Raw genomic sequence first — 22,237 nt, forward strand, 5'->3', positions numbered from 1 at the left:
AGTAAGAAATGTTGATAATTGATAGATAGCAAGAAGTATTATTTTCTTAAATGTCAGCTTCTTGATTTCTAAAACCATGGGCTGAATTTTTGGGGCCACCGAGATCAGAAACGGAGGCAGTTTTGCACAAAAGTTACGAGATTGGCTGGCAGACAAGTTTCTGGGATAAGTTTCCAGACCCAATTCCCATACTGGTCACTTTGGCCCAGGAATTTCACCTGTCTTCATGAGGCGAGCAGGCAATTAGGTTCATTCAGACCCCTGTAGAGCAGGGATTAAGGGGCCAGTTTAGGATGCAATTTAATTGCCTAGATATGGGCACCCAACAGTAGTCAAGGGTGCCAGCACTCTGGGCAGGCCAACAGGCCCTTCCTGTGTGCCACAGTGGGGTTGCAGCCAGAGGCTGCCCTGTAGAGGGGCCTGCCCGACCCTCCTATTCACCCACCCACCCTACCCAGACACACACACGTGTGCGCATGCACACACACACACACACAGACACACACACACACACGCAGTGGTAATCTGGCTACTTTTTTTGTATTTTTTAATTAAAGTTTTTAAGAAGTGACTGACAGGGTACATTTTTGTTGAGCCTTCCCTCTGCCATTAATTGGATAGAGAATCTGTCTCTATGCCAATGAAGTAGGGTACCCCCAGTCAAAATTCCAGGTCAGTGACTGTTTCCGCTTCGGGGGCACTTTTAGCATTTGGAAAAAGACCCACCACCTGCTCCCAATGTGAAAATTCAGCCCCAGATGTTCATAGCTCCAATTTGGCCCCATGTTCTTTGGCTTTTGATGAAGTGTTTTTACATTGCCTATCAATTTCTGCCAAGTTGTGTGTATTTTTAGAGGGTGACCTATGGTCACAAATAAACCAGCCTACACTTCTGACCGAAATATGATCAAACCAGCACGTAAATATAGAAGCGCCCTGCACACTTAGTAACTCAAAGTTGGGCATTCATGAGGAGCTGTGGACCATTAGCAGCAACAGAATTGTACTCAGCCACATTCTATAACCTCATGGCCTGGCATATCTCCCGCTCTATCATTACCATTAACCCTAGTTCAATGAAGAGGGTATCAACCTGGTGAAGCTACAACACAAGACTGCTTGCATTCCAAACAGTGAAACCAGCATGTGATAGACAGAGCTAAGTGATCCCACAACCAGTGGGTCAGATCTAAGCTCGGCAGTCTTGTCACTTCCAGTCATGAATGGTTGTGCACAATTAAACAGCTAACTGGAGGAGGAGGAGGCTCCACAAACATTCCCATCCTCAATAACAGAGAAGCCCAGTATATCAATGCAAAAGATCAGGCTGAAGCATTTGCAACCATCTTCAGCCAGAAGGGCTGAGTGAATGATCCATCTTCACCATCCTCCTGAGGTCCCCAGCATCACAGTTACCAGTCTTCAACCAATTCGATTCACTACAGGTGATGCCAAGAAACACTTGAAGACCCTGGATATTGCAAAGGCTAAGATCCCTGACAACATCCTGGCAACAGTGCTGAACACTTGTGCTCCAGACATAGCTGTGCCCCTGGCCAAGCTGTTCCAATACAGCTACAACACTGGCATCTATCCAGCAATGTGGAGTATTGCCTAGGAATGTCCTGTACACAAAAAGCAGGACAAATCCAACACAGTTAATTACCGCCCCAAGAGTTTACTCTCAATCAGCAGCAAAGTGATGGAAGGGGTAGTTGCACCGCTATCAAGTGACACTTACTCAACAGTAACCTGCTCACTGATGCTTAGTTTGGGTTCTGCCAGGACCACTCAGCTCCTGACATCAATACAGCCTTGGTTCAAATATGGACATAAGTTCTTAACTCAAGAGGTGAGGTGAGAGTGACTGCCCTTGACATCAAGGCTGCATTTGACCCCATGTTGCCTCAAGGAAGTCGAGCAAAATTGAACTCAATGGAAATTGGGGGAAAACATTTTGCTGATTAGAGCCATACTTAGCACAGAGGAAGATGGTTGTGGTTGTTGGACATTAATCATCTCAATCCCAGAATATTGCTGCAAGAGTTTCCCAGGGCAGTGTCCTAGGCCCAACCATTTTCAGCTGCTTCATCAATTACCTTCCTTCCATCATAAGGTCAGAAGTGAAGATCTTTACTGATGATTGCACAATATTCAGCACCATTTGCAAATCCTCAGATGCTGAAGCAGTCCTTGTCCCTATGCAGCAAGACCTGGACAACATTCAGGCTTGGGCTGACAAATGGCAAGTAACATACACATGCCAGGCAATGTCCATCTCCAACAAGAGAGAATCTAACCACCCCCACCCCCCCACCCCCCGCCTTGACATTTAATGGCATTACCATATTCCCCATATTCAACATCCTGGGCGTTACCATTGACCAGAAGCTGAACTGGACTAGCCATATAAATACTGTGGTTACAAGAGCAGGTCAGACACTTAGAATTCTGAAGTGTGTAATTCGCCTCCTGACTAACAAAGCCTGTCCACAATCTACAAGGCACAAGTCAGAAGTGTGATGAAATTTCCTCCACTTGACTGGGTGACTGCAATACCAACTACACTCAAGCAATTTGAGTATTGCTGTAAAACGAGACGTGTAAGTTTGTTGCCTTGATGAGTGCAAGACGAAAAGCTTAGACATGTCTCTTTTTTCAACAACAGTCAAGAAGCTCGACACCATCCAGGAGAAATCAGCCTACTAGATTGGCACCACATCCACCACCTTAAATATTCACTCCCTCCACCTCTGACACATAGTGGCAGCAATGTGTACCACCTAAAAGATACACTGCTGGAACTCACTAAGGCTCCTTAGGCAGCACCTTCCAAACACGTGACTTCTACCACCTAGAAGGAAAAGGACAGTAGACTTATGGGAACACCACTACCTGGAGGTTCCCCTCCAAGCCTCTCACTATCGTGGCTTGGAAATATATCACCATTCCTGCACTGTCGCTGTGTCAAAATCCTGGAACTCCCTCCCTAGCAGCACTGTGGGTGTACCTACACCACATGGACTACAGCGGTTCAAGAAGACAACTCACCACCACCTTCTCAAGGGCAATTAGGGATGGGAAATAAATGCAAGCCTGACCAGTGACACCCACAGCCCGTGAACGAATACATTTAAATAAATATTGGATAACCATTTCCAGTTTGTGCCCAGCAACAATGATGCATTCCCTTTAAAGGACCTTGAAAAGCTGCAGCTGTTCTTCATTTCTGACCCTCAAGTCCCTGTATCCTTGACAAAAATCTCTGAACAGCGGACTTAGTCTGGGCCAGGAGTTTGCCGTGTATACATGCCAGCCGAAGGAAATCCCATCAGGTTGGCTCAGTTAGGCGTTGGTAAGCACTTCGGTGAATATCAGCCTCAAAATACTCAACCACAAACGATTTCAGCAATTCACTTTTCCCTAAACCTTATCCCATAGCCTATCAAAATCTTGAATGTGATGTGATCCTTCACTGTGTAGCCAAATGCAAACTTTAAAAATAAATATTTCCAGAGAGAGCTACCATCCAAAAATGGGTGATTGGGATCAGGTCAGAGGGTAAAATTTTTAAAATCTCTAGCTCAAACCCAACCCACCTTCTTCTGGGTTTAGCAAAAGTGGGACAAGAAGCATGTAACCAGCCTACTCCCAGGAGCTGTGCTAGAAATTTAAATGTTTTAATGAGGCTTACAGCCTTATTTAACCAATTTTAAGGTATAATTGTAGCCTACCCAGGAACACAACAGCGAATGGGAGAAAATAAATGACTTATCAGCACTTTGCGTGGCCCAGGAGGAGCAGGCATGCTTCCTCATGGCTCCACAAGCTCCCACCGCCATATCGGGCCAACACCGCCAACACCCCCGCACCCGTACACAAAGACACCAGATTCTGGGACCCGATCTTCTCCAGGATCATATAGTTGTCCCCACCCTTCACTGGGCTCGGTGACTGGCCAGCCCAACCCCACCTTGGTCTGAATGCAGATCTCCCCCAGAATGGGAATCACACTCCCCTGGGAAAGGACAGCTCCAACCCTGATCTTGGGATCACCCCACCACTCTCCTGCAGGATCAGATACTCATCCCCTATAGTAGGGCTCAGCGCCCTCCAGAAGCAGGGCCCTTGGGATTGGATCCTCTACCCCAACCCAGAATCATAGATCAGACCTATCTGGTCTTTGGACCTGCTCCAGAGTTCACCCGGCCTGACTGGAAGCCAAGCCTGTCAGTCAAGGACAATTGATCCATGCTGTGGAGTTAAAGTCCCACCAGCTCTGCCTATGTACACCACCCATTCATATCCAAGCCTTTGCATCAAGACCTGGTTAAATCATGGCTCAATTGCATGAAAGCTGGATGTCGACACTAACTGAGAGGATTGTTAGTCATTGATTCTTATCGACTAAGGCAAGTACAATGTGCGCAGAAACAGAGATCTGAGAGACTTTGTGTGCATGAAAATGTGGAGTTACGGTTTGCTGGTTGCATGTCCCATGATGTGTGCACATCCCCTGGTTCTGAGAATTTCTCGAGCAAGGGGCGGCGGGGCACACTACCTGCCTGCCCCAGTTCCATGAAAGCTGATACTGGTCTGCAGTAAACTAGATTTATTCTTTTTGTTACTCACCCCTTCCTGTGACTCTACAGGTAGGTAACCTTCTTGTGAATCAGAATTTAGTTGGTGTTTTGTGCAACATAATTTCTTGTTATATCACTTCCAATGAAATATGTTACTGCAAGTGTTCTGGCTGGAAACAGGTTAAATTGAGAATGTAGGTATTCGGGTTACAATCTGTGACAGGGATAATGTCGAATAGAAAACCACCAATTCTAAATAAGCAAAGTAATGTCTTTAACACTCTTACCTTGAGGCTGGGCAACATTCTCCCTTAATATTTGAATGGGAAGTTCCATGTGGGGTTTACAGAGTGACCCTGAATGTCCTTGTTCCAAGATTTTTAATCTGTCTATAGCTAAAGCAATGCAGATTATAGAACTAATTAACATGTGATAATAAGGTTTGGATTTGACACTGTTTGTAGCTCTAGTCCTTTTGAATACACTACATGGCATAGTGGAATTACCGTCAAACAATCAGTATTTTCTGGCTATTGAAATTCCCATTGTTTTTATTCAGATGAGCCAGAGTGAAGTGTTTATGAAGCACTGGCAAACAGATCACCTCAATGAGCAATGTCTTCATTTGCAGAAGAAAATTATCATCTGTCAGAAAGGTAAAACAAAATTTAAAAGATATTGTTCAATTTATTATCTTTCATAAAATCTGTCAACACCATATTCTCATTGCAAATTTTCACAACCAAATAAAAGAATGTTTTAGTTCTAAATATAATAAATATATATTTGTGATTTTTTAAAATTATAATAGTTCAGAAATTAGTAATCAGACTAAACTCAAATGAACCAGGAAGCTGAAGCGCAATTGAATTTCTCAGGGCTATTAATTGACAATAATTTTTGTTATCCGTTTACCATTTAGTAGCATTGTGCTTCCTTCTGCATTATTGACTAGTACATTTTATTGTGTGAACTGCGGATCCATAATTCTATTCCATAACGGTAGTTGTCAGAGAATTCCTAGCCCGCCAACGGCTGCTGCAAAAGATGAACATCAAACAGCAAGAGGTCAACTCCATTGAAAGCTTTTTGCAGTCTGCAGAAGATATGGGACTGAAAGCATATGATTCCTTGGTCATTCAAAATGCATCTGACATTGCACGGGAAAATGACCGGATTAGGAATGAATTTAACGCAGTTTACCTGAGGGAAAAGTTAGAGGCACGACACAGAGACGAGCAGGCCACAAAACGGTAAGCATGGACTTTTGATATCACATTCGTTGTGAGGAATGTTTGCTGGATTTGCAAGAAGCCAAGGCTTTTAGGATTTATATAAGTAAGCTAAAATGATTTTTAGCAGCCAAATAATGAGTGTCATGTTACAAAGCTGAGTGGTGGGAGCTATTCCTAGAGATGAAAGATACTGATCAAATATTGAAGTAAAATAAAGCTACCCCACTGTGCTGAAAGTTTCTGAGCCTAGTGGTTCAATTTATCAAATTCAGGTAAATGTCACTTGAAGGGTTGCTGTTCTGACAATTGTTTGCACACAAGTCTAATGAACAGATTCTGTTTAATACCAGAGTGCTTGGAAAGCCAGGTCGCTTTAAATAATGGTTTGCTCCAGTGAAAGAGTTAAACATTTTGTGTCATCCCACTAGCCTGTTTCAGGCAGGCTTGCAGCGTCTGCAACATCCGCGGTATTGGTGGGACTGCTTGCTGTCGTCTATTTTCCTAATTGCAAACAGCAAAATAGATGACATTGGGGCAATCTCAGCTCCCATTACAACACAGGATAATAAATCATTCAGAAATGTGTGTTTCATTTTGAATCATAATCTGAAGTCTCATATATAGTAATAGAGGTAAAATGTTTTCATTTGCACAGAGCAGAAGTGAACACTAGAAGACAGCCAGCTTTCTGTGGATTTGTGTTTGACAGGAGTAGTGCTTCCACCTTCACTTCACAGTGGGGGTGCTGGTTGCTTGCTTGTGTGAAAAGCTGGCATTACGTTTGCATGAACAGGTTCATTGTTCTAATTCAGCATCTGGACGTCATTTTAATTTCAGATCTGGCAACGGGAGTGGAAAGGTCAATGAAGACAGTCATTCGGGCTGCCGAACAGCGAAACATTTTCACTCTAGTTCGGTGCCGGCACCTACCTTTGTCGATGGGTTGGCACATTCTGTGATTGGATCATCCATCAGATCACCCTCCCTTCACTCAGTATTCAGTATGGATGATAGCAATGGCCTGCAGTCACCACGGAAACAACCTCCTCCTAAACCAAAGCGGGACCCCAATACGCGACTGAGTGCTTCATATGAGGCTGTGACTGCATGTATTTCGGCGGCTTCTAAAGAAGCAGCAAATGAAGGTTTGAAGAATGATTGTTCACATTGAGAATAGTGTAAAATTAGACTAAAATGGACAAATCTTCTTCATGATTAATCTGTCCATTTATGTGACATTTAGTAGCGTCATGGGTGATTTAACTGCCAGACTATAATATATGTACCTTCTCAGGATATTGCCTTTTTTTCCTGTAACTGAGACTTGTATGATATTTCCTGAAAACAGTGAATCCTCGTAGCCAGCTGCAAAATAAAGTGATCATGCTACCATGGTGATGTCACAAAACATAAGCAGTATTTTAGGAAAATCACAGCATCTTATAAAACTAGTGAACGGTACATCGAGTCTGTCATCACTGGTGTAAGCACCATCCAGAAATTGAGCACAGAGGGAGGCCATTCAGCCTATTGTACCTGTGCCAACTCTTTGAGAGCTATCCAATAGTCCCACTTCCCTACCCTTTGTCCCATAGCCCTGCAAATTTTTCCTTTCAAATGTACATACAATTACTACTGAATCTGCTCCACCACAATTTCAGACAATACAATACATATTCAAGCTATCACAATTCTGTGAGATAAATTGGATAGACCAGAGAGTCTTTTGCTCCCTGTTAATTTTGAATATATGTATGGATGTAGATACCAAAGAGTAAACTTCTGTAATTTAATCGCAGGAAATAGAGTACATTCAACATCACTTGCATTTTGCTGCTGCTGTTTCTGATGTTATCAGAACCTTGCCACTAGACAATCACACTGAAAATTCACTCCCATTTATCCATTATTAACTCCATAAGGTAAATTTGCCAATTTCATTATTGCAGAAAGTAGCCACACACAAAGGGACCATTGGTCAGAAGGGCAGTGTTACAGTGCTGTACCTGTGTCTCCAATCTGTGCTCCATTTATGTGCAGCTTCCACTTAGGGCATAAGATAATTTAGCCTTTTCAATCCGATAACAACATAATTCACTTAGTGAGTATTGGAACATCAACATCATGTGCCAGAGCTGAATAAAAATATTTCACATATTATACGCATTAATCTCAGGAGTATGTAGAAATTAATTTAACAGTGAAATTCTAATTTTGTTTTTCAAAGAATTCTGACCAATTTACTCTTGAATACAGATAAATCATTAACTATATATTATAAAATATATAAGATTGAGTTCAGGGCAGTAATTTAATCCTCAAGAGTATGTACCTCTCTCCTCAACATAATCAACACCGTCTAAAAAGAAAGAAACTTGTAATTATATAACACCTTTCCTGGCCATAGGATATCCCTAAGTGCTTTACAGCCAATGAAGAACTTTTTAAGTGTGTTCAGTGTTGTAATGGTAAACAATTTGCATGCAGCAAGCACCCACATCACATCCTTATCTACCTTTATTGAAACCTAGTTTTCATTTCATTTTAACTCTCTTTTACATTCTTGTACTTTCTTCTGTAACTTCTGACTCAAAGAAGGTGCACAAACTTTTGATTTCCTCAAGGACTGGTGCTTGGCTAAACTCCCTTCAATTTGAACACAATTCTGCAAAAATATTCTGCGCTTCTTCTACAATAGAGCATTACTTCATTGGATGTAAAGTGCTAAGGTTCACGAAAGGCGCTATATAACTGCAATTCTTTCTTTTACTTCATTTATTTCTTTTGCTGTATCTGTTACTCTTTCAACTTGAACATCAACATCTTATCAATCAACTGGGAGGTATCAAAACTTAACTTTATCAATGCTGTAATCACTACTCTTAGAGGTTTCGTGTATGTTCCAACAGCGTGAACAAGCTTAAAGTCAATACTTCAAGCAAAGTTATCAAAATGGAGCTGATTTTCCTCTTTTGAATATGGGAGGAGCAATAGAAGCAGATTGGCTGTGAAAGATCACATAACCATAACTGATTCAAGTTGATTTTCCTATACCTGTTCAGCCCATACCTGATCATTGCTCCTTTTGCTTCTGATGTCATGACATATAAGGATAAGTATTAATTTTCAGGTTTGACAGTGCCCAAGTTTGCTTTTTAAGACTTCCAAACAAGAATTCAAGCTCATCCCGGTAATTTAATGGTGAATATCACAGAGGTTTGTGTCTGAACTCTTGATATGTGCTCCTGGTGCATGAATATTACCACCAGGGGCACGGAAGATAAATATGATGAGAAAAAAAAACACCCCACCACCATGCTTATTCTCCACCATTGTCTATACTGAAAGACAAAAACCAACTCATCATTCAATCTACCTGTATAATTGATATTAATTAATAATTCACCTAAGCCTATACTTTCTGTGGGCATTGTCTCAATCTATACTGTAACTTCAGTGGAAAATCAGATGAACTTCTGGAAAAATAGTGCAAATGGTTAAAGAAATTTGCTTCTCCAATGTTCCCACCAATGTTACAGTAAGATGTCCAGAGGACCATGTGGAAATTCTCCCAGCCTCATCTTCTGGATCACTTTCTTATCTTTAATCAACTCTGACAATGCATTTGTCTCTTCACCTCTGGAATTTGTAGCCCATTGCCCATATCTATGAGGAACATAATTTGGAAGACTTCCCAATATTCTGTAATTGAGTGATCTTCTTATTTTCTGTATTAATTATTTAAATCAGTAAGCAAGCTTCCTGAATTAAAAGTGGCTTTAACGCAGATTCGGGTACAGTTAATTAAATAAAGCGAGGTGTGGAGATCAGAAAGTAATTAATTAAATAAGTAGTTAGGCTTCAGGAATTAGAAATTGCTTGCAGAGAATGAGAGGAAATGGCAACAAATTAATTAAATAACTACAACTAGAAATAGAGCAGATAAAACAGTCTTTCATTGAATGAAAATCAGGATAAATCCTTCCAATAAAACAGGACGCAGTCAGCAATTACTAAATTCATTAAATAAAGATCGATTTCGGAGAAATTAATTAAATAAAAGAGGAGGGATTGATGAAGTTAAAGTGGTCTTACCCAGAATTGTTAGGAGCTCCAGCCAATAAATTAATTGAAGTCAGAAATGGCATTTAAATAAATTGGGAAGAAGCTTGTCAAAATTAATTAAATAAGTAGGTGAACTTGAAGAATTCAAAATAGCCTTACACATCATTAGACTGAATTGAAGACACTGGGTTAATGAATTCCAAGTGGTCTTGTAGATTGTCAAAATTAATTAAAGTCACAGGCTTCATTCGACAAAATTAATTCAATAATAAAGTGGCCTTTAAGAATTCATAATGGTCTTACACATCACCAAAATTAATCAAGAGGTGATTCTTAAGAATTCAAAATGACCTTTCACAACATTGGCTAAATAACAGATGTATTTGCCAGTTATAATGGTTATTATTGTTAGTAAATTGATCCATAATTGTGGCAGTTTACATCAAAATTGTTATTTCCAACTGCCATTAGATTATCTGGAGATTACTTGGATTTACCTAATTTAATGAATTTGGTTCTTCAAACCTCAAGAACATTGTAATAAAGGGCTGTCATCATTTTGGACAAAGTGTCTTGCTGGTCACCTTACATGGTTAACTGATAAGGAAATGTGCAATAATATGACATATTATTGTTGTAATGTGCCTTTAAGGGATAGCAGCATGCCATTACTTTAAGGGAAGTGTGTCACATGATTCAGCCTCAGGCACATTACAACATCCTCCTTGCTAGATCAGATGACACACTTCCCTTAAAGTGATGGCATGTTGCTATCTCTTATAGGGATATTAAAACGATTATTGCTTCAATGATTGTAGCCCAGCTGCAACAGCTTATTGAGTTTGTTATTGCCTCTTTTGTTCATGCTATCAGAGTGTGAGTGGGACCCTACCCTCAGAGCAGTGTCAGGAAGCCCAAGAAAATGAAATGGTGTGGATTTTTCTACCTACACAGTATAGCTGAAATCCTGTGCCATCCATTCCTCAACATGATAGTACCCAACCGAAGGTTCACACCGTGCCACTATTCTAGCCATAGTGCAACATTTGGGAATTTGGGCTGTGATTGGGAGTTTAGATACTCAGGCTAGGTTTTGTGTGGGGAGAAGAATGTGGAAAGGGGGCAAGACATGTTCTTCATTGCTACTTACAAAACGCCTCAGAATCATAGAATTATGCAGAATAGAAGAAGGCCATTTAGCCCATTGTACCTGTAGTCCCACTTCCCTACTCTTTCCCTATAGTCTGACAATATTTTTCCCTTTCCACAAATATATCCAATTTCCTTTTGAAAGTTATCTGCTTCCACCATCTTCCCAAGCTGTTTATTCCAAATCATAACTCGCTCCAATAAAAAGAAAATGCTCATTATTTTGCCAATCATCATTAATCTGCATCCTCTGGTTACCAATCTTCCTGCCAGTGGAAACAGTTTATCCTTACTTATTCTGTGAAAATCTTTGTTGACATTATTTGCTATTGCTTTCAATTACTCAACACTGTATGCATCTCACCACTTTTAAAAATATTTTTGATGGACTGTGAGCATCGCTGGCTAGGCCAACATTTGTTGCTCATTCCTAATTGCACTTGAGAAGGTGATGGTGAGTTGCCTCCTTGAACTGCTGCAGTCTATCTAGTGTTGGTCCACCTAGAGTGCTTTTAGGAAGGGAGTTCCAGAATTTTGACCCAGCGACAGTGAAGGAACAGTGATATGTTCCTTCAGGTCTAGGTCAGGGTGGTATGTGGCTTGGAGGGGAACATGCAAGTGGTGGTGTTCCCATGTACCTGCTGCCCTTGTCCTTCGAGATGGTAGAGGTCATGTTTTTGGAAGGTGCTGCAAAGGAGCCTTGGTGAGCTACTGCAGTGCATCTTGTACATGTGACAGACTGCTGCTATTGTGCTTCAGTGGTGGAGGGTGTGAATGTTTAAGGTAGTGGATAGGATGCCATTCAAGTGGGCTGCTTTGTCCTGGATGGTGTTGAGCTTCTTGAGTGTTGCTGAAAAAAGTCATGTACCTAAGCTTTTTGTCTTGCACTCATCAAGGCAAAAAGCTTACACATGTCTCTTTTTTCAGCAATACACAAGTTCTGTGCTACCGAATGACTATTCTTGAGTGTTATTGAAGTCTCATGCACCCAGGCAAGTAAGAATATTCCATCATGCTCCAGACTTGTATCTTGTAGATGATAGCCAGGCTTTGGGAAGTCAGGAGATCACTGCAGAATTCTCAACCTCTGCATATATGTTTCTTTCCCTTTCCCAATCCCTCTTCTTCTTTCCTGTTATGTTGTGTTTCCTGTTCACAAACCCACCAATGAACTTTTCTGGTCACTGACTTCCCTTTGGGACTCCTACTTTTATCACCAGTCACTCCCCTAAACATTACAGCCTTGCCTCCATAGGGCAGAATCTGGTTGAGCGGGCCGGTCGCGAGCGGGCGTGGAGCCGAACGCCCCCCACGATCGGCTAAGCGCTGTCATTTTATGTGGGTGGGCACTTAAGGCCCGTCCAACGTGACACGTGCCTGGTAGCGCGCTACCTGCGTGAGCTGGGGGAGGAAGGAGATTCGAGGCATGTACGCAAAAGAGCGCAGAAATCTCCATGAGGCACAGAGCTGCCTCTGGTGTGCGCCCGCCAAACGGAAAATCGGAATGACGCGCGGTGACGTCGGAATACAGACCCACCCCCACAGGCAGAAGAGAAAATTCTGCCATTAGTGTTTCTTGTGTAATAACATCGATATCCTACCATTCCCATCATTATGTACCTTGACCCAATATAGGCTTCAGTACAACTCCCCTTTGTTATCTGTTTCCTGAATTTTTCCCGCGTCGGGTGAGCTCAGTGGAAGCCGCAGGGACCGCTGCCCGCGATTGGCTCCGCACCATGATTTCATGTGGGCCTGGCGTGCAGTTCGTACATGTACGTGAAAGAGTACTTCAATCTCCCTGAGGCACAGGCTTTTCAAAAGCGCTTTTTGAAAAAATTATGAAAGACAATAAAAATTTTATGAAACATGTCACCTTATGTGACTGTATCACATGAGATGGGACATGTTTTTAAATTCAAAAATAAGTTTTTATTTAAATTGCATTAGCTTTAGGAAACCTCATTCCACTCGTGGCCTTTTTGCCTGCCTGCCAACCGTTAGGTTGGACAGGCACTGTAAATTTCCAGTTAATTACCTTGTTGACAGCCTTAATACGCCTTTCAATTATTGGCGGGTCTGCAGCTGATCTGGTGCCTGCCTGCCAAACGAAATATCGCATGAGTGCACGACGATATCGGGACGCATGCCCGACATCATCGCGTGTCATATTACGTTCATGCGTGATGGGCATGTGCCCGCATACCAAATGTGAGGTTCTGGCCCTGAAGTGAGTGACACATATTTAAGTGTATTTACAGCAGCTTGATGTAGTCTACCTATGGCATTGACCGATACTCTTTGCCCCTGGTTCTTGGTTTGCAGTTGACAGGAAGTAAGTGACGAGCACAGCTCAGTACTCTGTATAGACAGAACATATGGGACCCAATTTCAATCAAGCATTTGAAGTATCTTGAATTGTAGAACAGTAACTCATGTTGATCTCACGGCAATGTATTTTATTTCATAAATGTGTAATAGATTAGAGATAATGTATTCTCACCTCATCTCAGTTACAACTTGTTGCAACTTTCAAGAAAAGTCACCATAGTTTGATCTTTCATATTTCACTGAGACAGGTTGGAACCTAATAAACTGCACAGCAATTAGCTGAAAGTATGGCAGGATTCAGACAGTGAGTTGTATTTTATGGAGTAATCCTGAGACTTTGGAGACAGTGTAGAAAACAGTCATTTCTAACTGGAGCATTATTGGAATATTATTTTGAAAGTTTGTCATCAAAGCTCAGTATAAATACTTGTAGCAGCACGTATATATATATATATATATATATAGCAGCATGTATAAGCGATAGTTAACTATATGTGAAACAGGCTCAATCTCTGAAGAATAAATAAGTTGTAATAATTTGTCTACATCTAATGTTCAATAGGCAGAATGTTTCTAACTCAGTGGCATGCATGGTTCATTATATCTATTCAACACACACAGCTTCTGGTGAATACAAACACAGTTCTTTCGGTTAGTTAGTTAGTCACACATCCACCTTGGGAGATGGTGGGCTGTGTGCAGTATGTATGTCACTTCTGTATTGAACATCATCTGTTGTGGCTGTAGAGGCCGATCCATGAGTGGTAGTTCCTTCTGCAGCTGGCACATGTGAACATCATTGACTGATGGTTTATCCTTCCTATGGGCTCTCTTTTTCACCTGGTTATTTCTTTTGCCTTCCCACACCCTTCCTGACTGCTTGTCTCCAGGCACTCTGATAGCAGCAAGGACTTCCGATGCATTAACTCTGATCCCGGTCAACTTGAAGCCCCACTTGCAGATATCCTTGTATCGCAGACATGAATGAACTTTTGGTCTTGTGCTGATTGCAAGTTCGCCATCATCCATTCGGCACATATGATCAATCAGAGGAGTGGTCACTGACTCTAGGCAGCCAACATGCTAGGGTTCCCTACACACTGGCGTACTTCCATGTTCTGTCTTGTCAGCAGATGCCTAATATTCATCTGAGGCAGCAGAGGTGGAAGCTGTTCAGCCACTTTTCTTGGTTTACGTAAGTTGTCTATGCCTTGCTACTGTAAAGGGGGTGCTGAGAATGTAAGCCTGGGAGCTTTGTATTTTCAGTTAGTTTGCCATTGGTCCACACTTGACTTCTCAACTTTCTCATGACGGCTGTGGCCTCAGCAATCCTGGTGCTGATTTCGGCATCAAGGAACAGGCTACTGATAATTGTTAATTCAATATATGTGAAGCTGTCGATGACTTCCAGAGTGAGGCTGTCGATGTTGATGGAAGGTAGAGTCTCACATTCTGGCCCATACTTTGATCTTCCTGATGGTGATTGTCAGTCCAAACTTCTTGCAGGCCCGGAGAACCGATTTACAAACTGCTGCAAGTGAACTTCAGTGTGGGATCAGCGCAGCTTCATCAGCAAACCGCAACTCACAGACTAGGACATTACACACTTTGGTCTTGGTACAAGGTGTTGCCAAGTTGAACAGCTTGCCATCAGCTCTGGCATACAGGCATACAACTTCATTTGAGCCAATGAAAGCATACAATAACAGCATGGAGAAAAATATGCCAAAGAGATTTGGCTCCAGGCGCAGCACTACTTTACCTCACTGCAGATCTTGAAAGCCTCCAATGATGCTCAATTGTAACTGACAAAACTGTGAAGGTTCCCATGGAAAGAAAAACCTGTCACCAATGCAAGTATATCCTTCCTTAAATATAGAGACCAAAATTGCATGCAGTATTCCAGGTGTGGTCTCAGCAAAGCCCTGTACATGAACCCTGCAGCTTTATTGTGTCTTCCTTACAGCTATGTATCATCAACAAACTTAGATGCATCACCCTATCTCTCTGCATCTAAGTCATTAAAATAGGTTATAAATAGCGAGGCCCCAGTAATGATCCTTGTGGCACTCCATTTGTCACAGCCTGCTAACTGAAAATACTGTCTACTTCCAGTCCATCAACCAATCTTCTACCCATGCTAATACAGCAACCCCAACTCGATGAGCCCTTATCTTCTATATTAACCTTTTGTGTGGCACCTTATCGAATGCCTTTTGTAAATCCAAGTATACTACATCTACTAGTCCCCTTATCTACCCTATTAGGTTAACCTCAAAAATCTATCATAAATTTATCAAACAGATTTTCCTTTGTAAAACCATGTTGATGTGTTCTAAGCAGGCTATGTTTTTCTAAGTGCACTGTTAAGATTTCCTTAATAATAGATTCCAACACTTTCCCAATGAGTGATGCTAGGCTAACTGGCCCGTGATTCCCTGTTTTCTCTCTCTCTCCTTTCTTGAACAGCAATGTTACATTTGCTACTTTCCAATTTGCAGGGACCATTGAAGGAGGAAAGTGAGGTAGAGAAGCAGAGAGGTACAGGGAAGGAATTCCAGAGCTTAGGGCCTAGGCAATTGAAGGCAAAGCCACCAATCATGGAGTAATTTTGTTTTTAATATTATTCATTCATGGGATATATGTGTTGCTGGCTAGGTGCCCATCCACAATTGCCCTTGAGAAGGTGGTAGTGTGCTGCCCCCTTGAACCACTGCATTCCATGTGCCACAGGAACACCCACAGAGCTGTTAGGGAGGGAGTTCCAGGGTTTTGATTCAGCGACAGTGCAGGAGTGGTGATATATTTCCAAGCCAGTGTGATGTGTGACTTGGAGCGGAATTTGCAGGTGGTGGTGTAGCCATGCATCTGCTTTTCTTGCCCTTCTAGGTTGTAGAGGTCGCAGGTTTGGAAGGTGCTGTCAAAGAAGCCTTGGTAAGTTGCTGCAGTGTATCTTGTATATGCTATATATTGCTGCTACTGTGCATCAGTAGTGGAGGGAGTGAATGTTTGAGGTGGTGGATGGGGTGCCAATGAAGCAGACTGCTCTGTCCCTTATGGTGTTGCGCCTACTGACTGTTGTTGGAGCTGCACTCATCCAGGCAAGCGGAGAGTATTCCATCACACTCCTGACTTGTGCCTTGTAGATGGTGGACAGGCTTTGGGGAGTCAGGAGGCGAGTTACTCTTCGCAGAATTCCCAGCCTCTGACCTGCTCTTGTAGCTACAGTATTTAAAGGTGTCATGCCGCGAAAGTGTGAAAAAAATCTTTAAAAATTGTTTCTCTTCCATATTCTCTTGTTTAAACTCTTTTTAAAAATGGTCAATATTGCTGGACTGATAAAATGGCCACAGCTGAACACATGTTGTGAAGATTCTGAACAGTTCCAGTGGACAAAGGCTGACTCATCACCTCATGGAATGTGACACCCCTTTCCATTGTATGAACATTCCAGCCAAGCCAACACAAAGGACTAGTAGATGAAACGCCTGCACCAGCCAGCTCTGAACAAAGGAAATGCTATTGGGACTCCTCATCTCCAATATTGTGTGAATAGCTCCACAGTTACCTGCTCAAAATACAATAGGTTTTAACAAGGGTCCTTAAAGTACATCATTAGCTGAATGGCTTGACCTGAAACCACCCTGTCGCATGAACGAGACTCGAACTGTTTGAATTGCTTTAATTATACGCATTTTGTATTCTGTCTTTGGTTGCAGTTTAACCTCAAAAAAGACTGGACTCTAGGCTAGCTGCCTGCCTCTGACCTCCATCTCTCTCACAGTCTGACCTCCAGAAATAATCCTGTATTTTGCCTACAGAATGAACTAATGCCCGGAATACAAGAACTCTTTGCTGCATCTTCAACTGTCTCAACCTGCAACCGAACTCTGAGGACAAAGACCAGGAATTCTGCCAGATGAAGCCACCTAAAAGAACTTTAATTGGACATCGACTTACTGGACTCTACCCACATGAATTGATCCAATACTCGCAACTTGTAACTTCTTTCGTTTACTTTCTCTGCCTTTCTACCTTGTATGCTCATTAGTGTGAATGTGTGTTGTGATCCATCCTTCTGGTTTTGAATGTGTTAATAAATCCTAGTTTTTCACCTTAAATAATTTGCTGTGGGGTTATTTTTAATATCGGATCTCATAAACCAGGTGCTTAGGGAACACAGCCAACCCATTTCAACAAGGGAAGAGATACTAGGGAAACAAACTCAATTAGAAATTTAAACTATCAGTGTCACAGGCAGAAGAGGGGAACAGTAATTATAATTTACTTCACCTCTCCCTCGTGTCTATAACACATGACTGATCCAGTTCAGTTTCTAGTCAATGTTAACCCCAGAATGTTGATAGTGGGGGAATCAATTGTGGTAATGCCATTGAGTATAAAGAGGAGATAGTTAGATTCTCTCTTGTTGGAGATGGTCATTGCTTAGCACTTATGTGGTGCGAATGTTACTTGCCACTTATCAATCCAAACCTAAATATTGTCCAGATCTTGCTGCATTTGGACATGGTCTGCTTTAGTATCTGATGAGTTGTGAATGGTGCCAATGTGCAATCTTCACCAAACATCCCCACTTCTGACCTTATGATTAAGGGAAGGCCATTGATGAAGCAGCTGAAGATGGTTGGGCCTAGGACACTACCCTGAGGAACTCCTGCAGCGATGTCCCGGGACTGAGATGATTAACCTCCAACAACCATAGCCATCTTCCTTTGTGCTGGGTATGACTCCAACCAGTGAAGTGGTTTCCCCCTGATTCCCATTGACTCCAGTTTTGCCAGGGCTCCTTGATGCCACACTCAGTCAAATGCTGCTTTGATGTCAAGGGCAGTCAATCTCAACTCACTTCTTGAGTTCAGCTCTTCTGTCCATGTTTGGACCAAGACTATAATGAGGTCAGGAACTAGGTGGCCTTGCCAGAACATGAACAGAGTGTCAGTGAGCAAATTATTGCTAAGTAAGTGTCGCTTGATACCACTATCAACGACACCTTCCATCACTTTGCTGATGATCGGGAATAGACTGATGGGGTGGTAACTGGATGGCTGACAGGACACACCTGGGCAATTTTCCACATTGCCGGGTAGATGCCAGTGTTGTAGCTGTAGTGGAGCAGCTTGGCTGGGAGCATAGCTAGGTCTGAAGCACATGTTTTCAGTACTATTTCCAGCATGTTTGCAGGGCCCATTGCCTTTGCAGTATCCAATACCTTCAGCTGTTTCTTGATATCACGTAGAGTGAATCAAATTGGCTGAAGACTGGCATCTCTGATGCTGGGGTCCTCAGGAGGAGGCCGAGGTGAATCATTCACTTGGCATCAGTGGCCAAAGATGCCTGCAAATCCTTCAGCCTTATATTTTGCACTGATGTGCTGGGCTTCCCCATCATTGAAGATGGGGATATTTGTGGAGCTTCCTCCTCCAGTTAGTTGTGTAATTGTCCACCACTATTTACGACTGGATATGACAGGAGTGCAGAGCTTAGATCTGATTCCACCTCCCCCCCACCCACCACCCAGCTATGGGATCACAAATATAATTGGGAATGCACAAGTGGCCAGAATTAGAGAAATATAGATATCTCAGGTGGTTGTTTGGTTGGAGGAAATTACAAAGATAGGGAGGGTCAAGGCCATAGAGGGATTTTAAAACAAGGATGAGAATTTTAAAATCAAGACTTTACTTGACTGGGAGCCAGTGTAGATCCACGAGCACAGGGATGATAGGGGACTGGGACTCGCTGTTACAACATTCTTGGTATTATTAGACTAATACAAAATACTTAATGAGTCGGCAGAGGGATATGAAATAGGGGTTTTATTGGAATACATCTTATTGCTCTGGCTTACATCTTCCACAAGACTGTACAAGAAACTAAGGGCAGCATTTTTCAGTCGGCATGTGGGGCTGGGCCCGACACATAAAATGATGCACGATGACGTTGGTCATGCGTTCCAATGTCATCGTGCTGTCTCACGATGTTTCATTTGGCAGGCATGAGCCCACCGATATTTAAACAGTCTATTAAGGCCATTAAGGAAGTGATTGATGTAATTCTTAATGCTGCCTATTCAATCTTAAGATTGGCGGGCAGGCGAAAAGGCCAAGTGGCCTTCATGTTTTTTAGGAAACCTCATCTTTGAATGGGTTGAGGTTTCCTAAAGCTTTTATCAATTAAAGAAAAACATTTCCCTAAATAGAAAAACATGTCCCTCATGTGACACAGCTCCATGCCTCAGGGAGATTGAATCCCTCTTTCACGTGCATGCGTGAAAGAGTGCTGGCCCTGACACTCCCCCCTGCCCCTGCCTGCACAGATAGCACTAAGGCTACGGCTTGCATCTTATGCTGGGTGGGCTTTAAATAGCTCGCCCACATAAAGTGGCGGCGGAGCTGATCACCGCCCGGTCCCGCCGAGCCCCCCCTGCCGCTTGCAAAATTCAGGTCTAAATGTTGCATCACTTCCTGTGATGATGTACACAGTATATGATTAGCATATTAAACAATTAGAAGTAACACACTAACAACACAATATGCATTCTAACACATTATACTACATCTCATTCAAGTCTCTAATTCTCATTTCTATATTATGAAGGTCAAACAAACCACAACTTTAAACTCTTATCTGTTGCACTCCTTAATATTGTTTTCTTTTCTTAGGTCATCTTCTTTCCTCCATTCTTCTCATATGGGTAACTGCTGTAGCGATTTCATGAGTCTACCAAAACAGATCCTCTTCCCCTTTGGAAGGGATTGGGGATTTGAGCCCTGCAGGTGATCCGTCTCTGCTGCATAGGAGGGGAACTGGTAGATCACTCAGCTTCACCAGTCAGGTTGTCATCTGGATTGGTAGATGAATGCAGCATCTCTGGCTGGTTGGATTGGGTAGATGACTGCCTCCATGGGATGAGTAGCTGCTTCTTGTATGGCAACCTGTGCACCTCTATTCTGTCTCACTGTACTGTGTTCTGTTTGGATGAGGTAGGATCATGAATGTGATGTCTGTTCCACCACTTGTCCAATACGAGCTTGGTGTGTGTGTGTGTGGGAAGGAAGGGAGTTGAGTTATCTGTCTTCTTCCCATGCAGAGTTCACATGATGCTAGACTGTTTTGGAGTGAAGTAGAATGATAGCTCAGAAGTGCAAGTTGGATGGCATTCTTCATAAAGCTTTCACTATACACACTCCTGTTTCTGCTTCACCATTGGCTTGAGGGTATCTTAATGAGCTGGTAGTATGGACAAATCACTATGCTGTGAATTCTTTAAAGAATTCATTGGAAAACTATGTCCGTTGTCTGAAATTACAAGGTCTGGGATTTCATGTGTTGCAAATATCTCCTTCAGCGATGTAATCACTGCTTCAGAAGTGTAATCCTGCAGATGCTTGACTTGTATCCATCTTGAGTAGTAGTCTGCTATGACCAACAACATTTTTCCCCAATGTTTGAAGAAATCCATACAAGACATTCCCATGGACTTGTTGGAAAGGAAGATGACAGCAACAGTCCTTTTGCCTCTTGATGACAAATAGCACAAGTAATAGAGCTTGATATCATCTCTTCCAGCAACTTTGAGTGACTTGAACACCAAACAGAATATTTTGCTCTGGCTCAACATTTTGTGATGCCTAATTGTCCTTGGTGTAGTCATTATATATCAAATCTCAGAACTCTTGGAATGATCACTCTATAGTCATGGATAAGCAAATCATCCACTACACTGAGGTGTCCTTTCTGTTCATAGTACTGTTTGACAATGGGATTGTGTGACATGTATGTTGGCCATCCTTTAACGCAGTACTCTCTGATCTGAGCTCATTCAACATCAGATTTCTGTGTGTTTCTGATTTAATTCAGTAGCTGAGTTGTTGATGATGGAGTGGTTGCTGTCAATGCAGAAGTTTCTATCCCTTCTACAAGGGCTACATTACCTTGTCCAGGCCTTACCACTGAGATGCACAATGCAGCATCTATTATATTCTGCTGTTTTCTTGGAACATATGTTATATATATTTGCATCAAACCTCATCATCCTCAGTCTGAATCATTGTACTCATGGAGGCATTTGACTAACTCCTTAGAATTTAAGAGTGTCACCAAGGGCATGTGATGAGGAGACCAAGAACATAATCTGTGAACTTCTTAGAAGCTCATGCAACAGCTTGTGCTTCTTTCTCTACCACTGTATATCTCCGTTCAGTCTCTGTCAGTGAACGGGATATGTAGTAAACTGGTCCACGCTTTCCACCTTCTGTATCTGAAAGAGTACAGCCCCCAGTCCTATAGAAAATGCATTTGGAGCAATAATAGTGGGCAGCTCTGGGTCATAGTGAGCTAAAATATCAGGTGATATCAACATCTCTTTGATTTTCTCAGAAGTCCTCCGTTGTGCTTCCTCCTGGCACCACATATTGTCCTGTTGTAACAGCTGACGTAGTGGCTCACTGATGAACAGCTAGATTGGACAGGAATTTTTCAACTTGGTTTATCATAATCATGAATCTCTGAAGCTCAGCGTTGCAAGGAGTTGGAAGCTCCTTGATTGCTCTTGTCTTCTGTCAATCAACTTCAAGACCAGATGCATCCACATTATGCCAAAGGAATTTGACAGTTGACTGCAACAATTTGCATTTGTTGTCGAATGTAAGTCCAGCTTCCTTTAGGAGTCACAGCACAGCCTGCTCTCTAATGTCATATTCTGAGTCCATCCATGGATCAGAACATCATCCATGTGACATACAATTCCATCAGGTCCTTCTGGGACACTTGACATTGTCCTTTGGAACATTTCAGGTGCTGATCTGATGCCAAAAAATAATCTGTTGAATCAAAACCTCCCAAACCGAAGAA

At 42.3% G+C, this 22,237-nt stretch overlaps 1 protein-coding gene across 1 annotated transcript in view; it reads left to right on the forward strand.

The window, feature by feature from the left end:
- Nucleotides 1-22,237, forward strand: part of myo16 (myosin XVI) — a 657,504-nt gene that overhangs the window by 607,705 nt on the left and 27,562 nt on the right. The window contains exons 31-33 of the mRNA XM_041198724.1: nt 5,143-5,239; nt 5,590-5,836; nt 6,656-6,963. Coding sequence (XP_041054658.1) covers nt 5,143-5,239; nt 5,590-5,836; nt 6,656-6,963 — 652 coding nt within the window. The remainder of the gene's footprint in view (nt 1-5,142; nt 5,240-5,589; nt 5,837-6,655; nt 6,964-22,237) is intronic.

This window comes from Carcharodon carcharias, chromosome 11 (assembly GCF_017639515.1).
Source record: "Carcharodon carcharias isolate sCarCar2 chromosome 11, sCarCar2.pri, whole genome shotgun sequence".
Taxonomy (NCBI): domain Eukaryota; kingdom Metazoa; phylum Chordata; class Chondrichthyes; order Lamniformes; family Lamnidae; genus Carcharodon; species Carcharodon carcharias.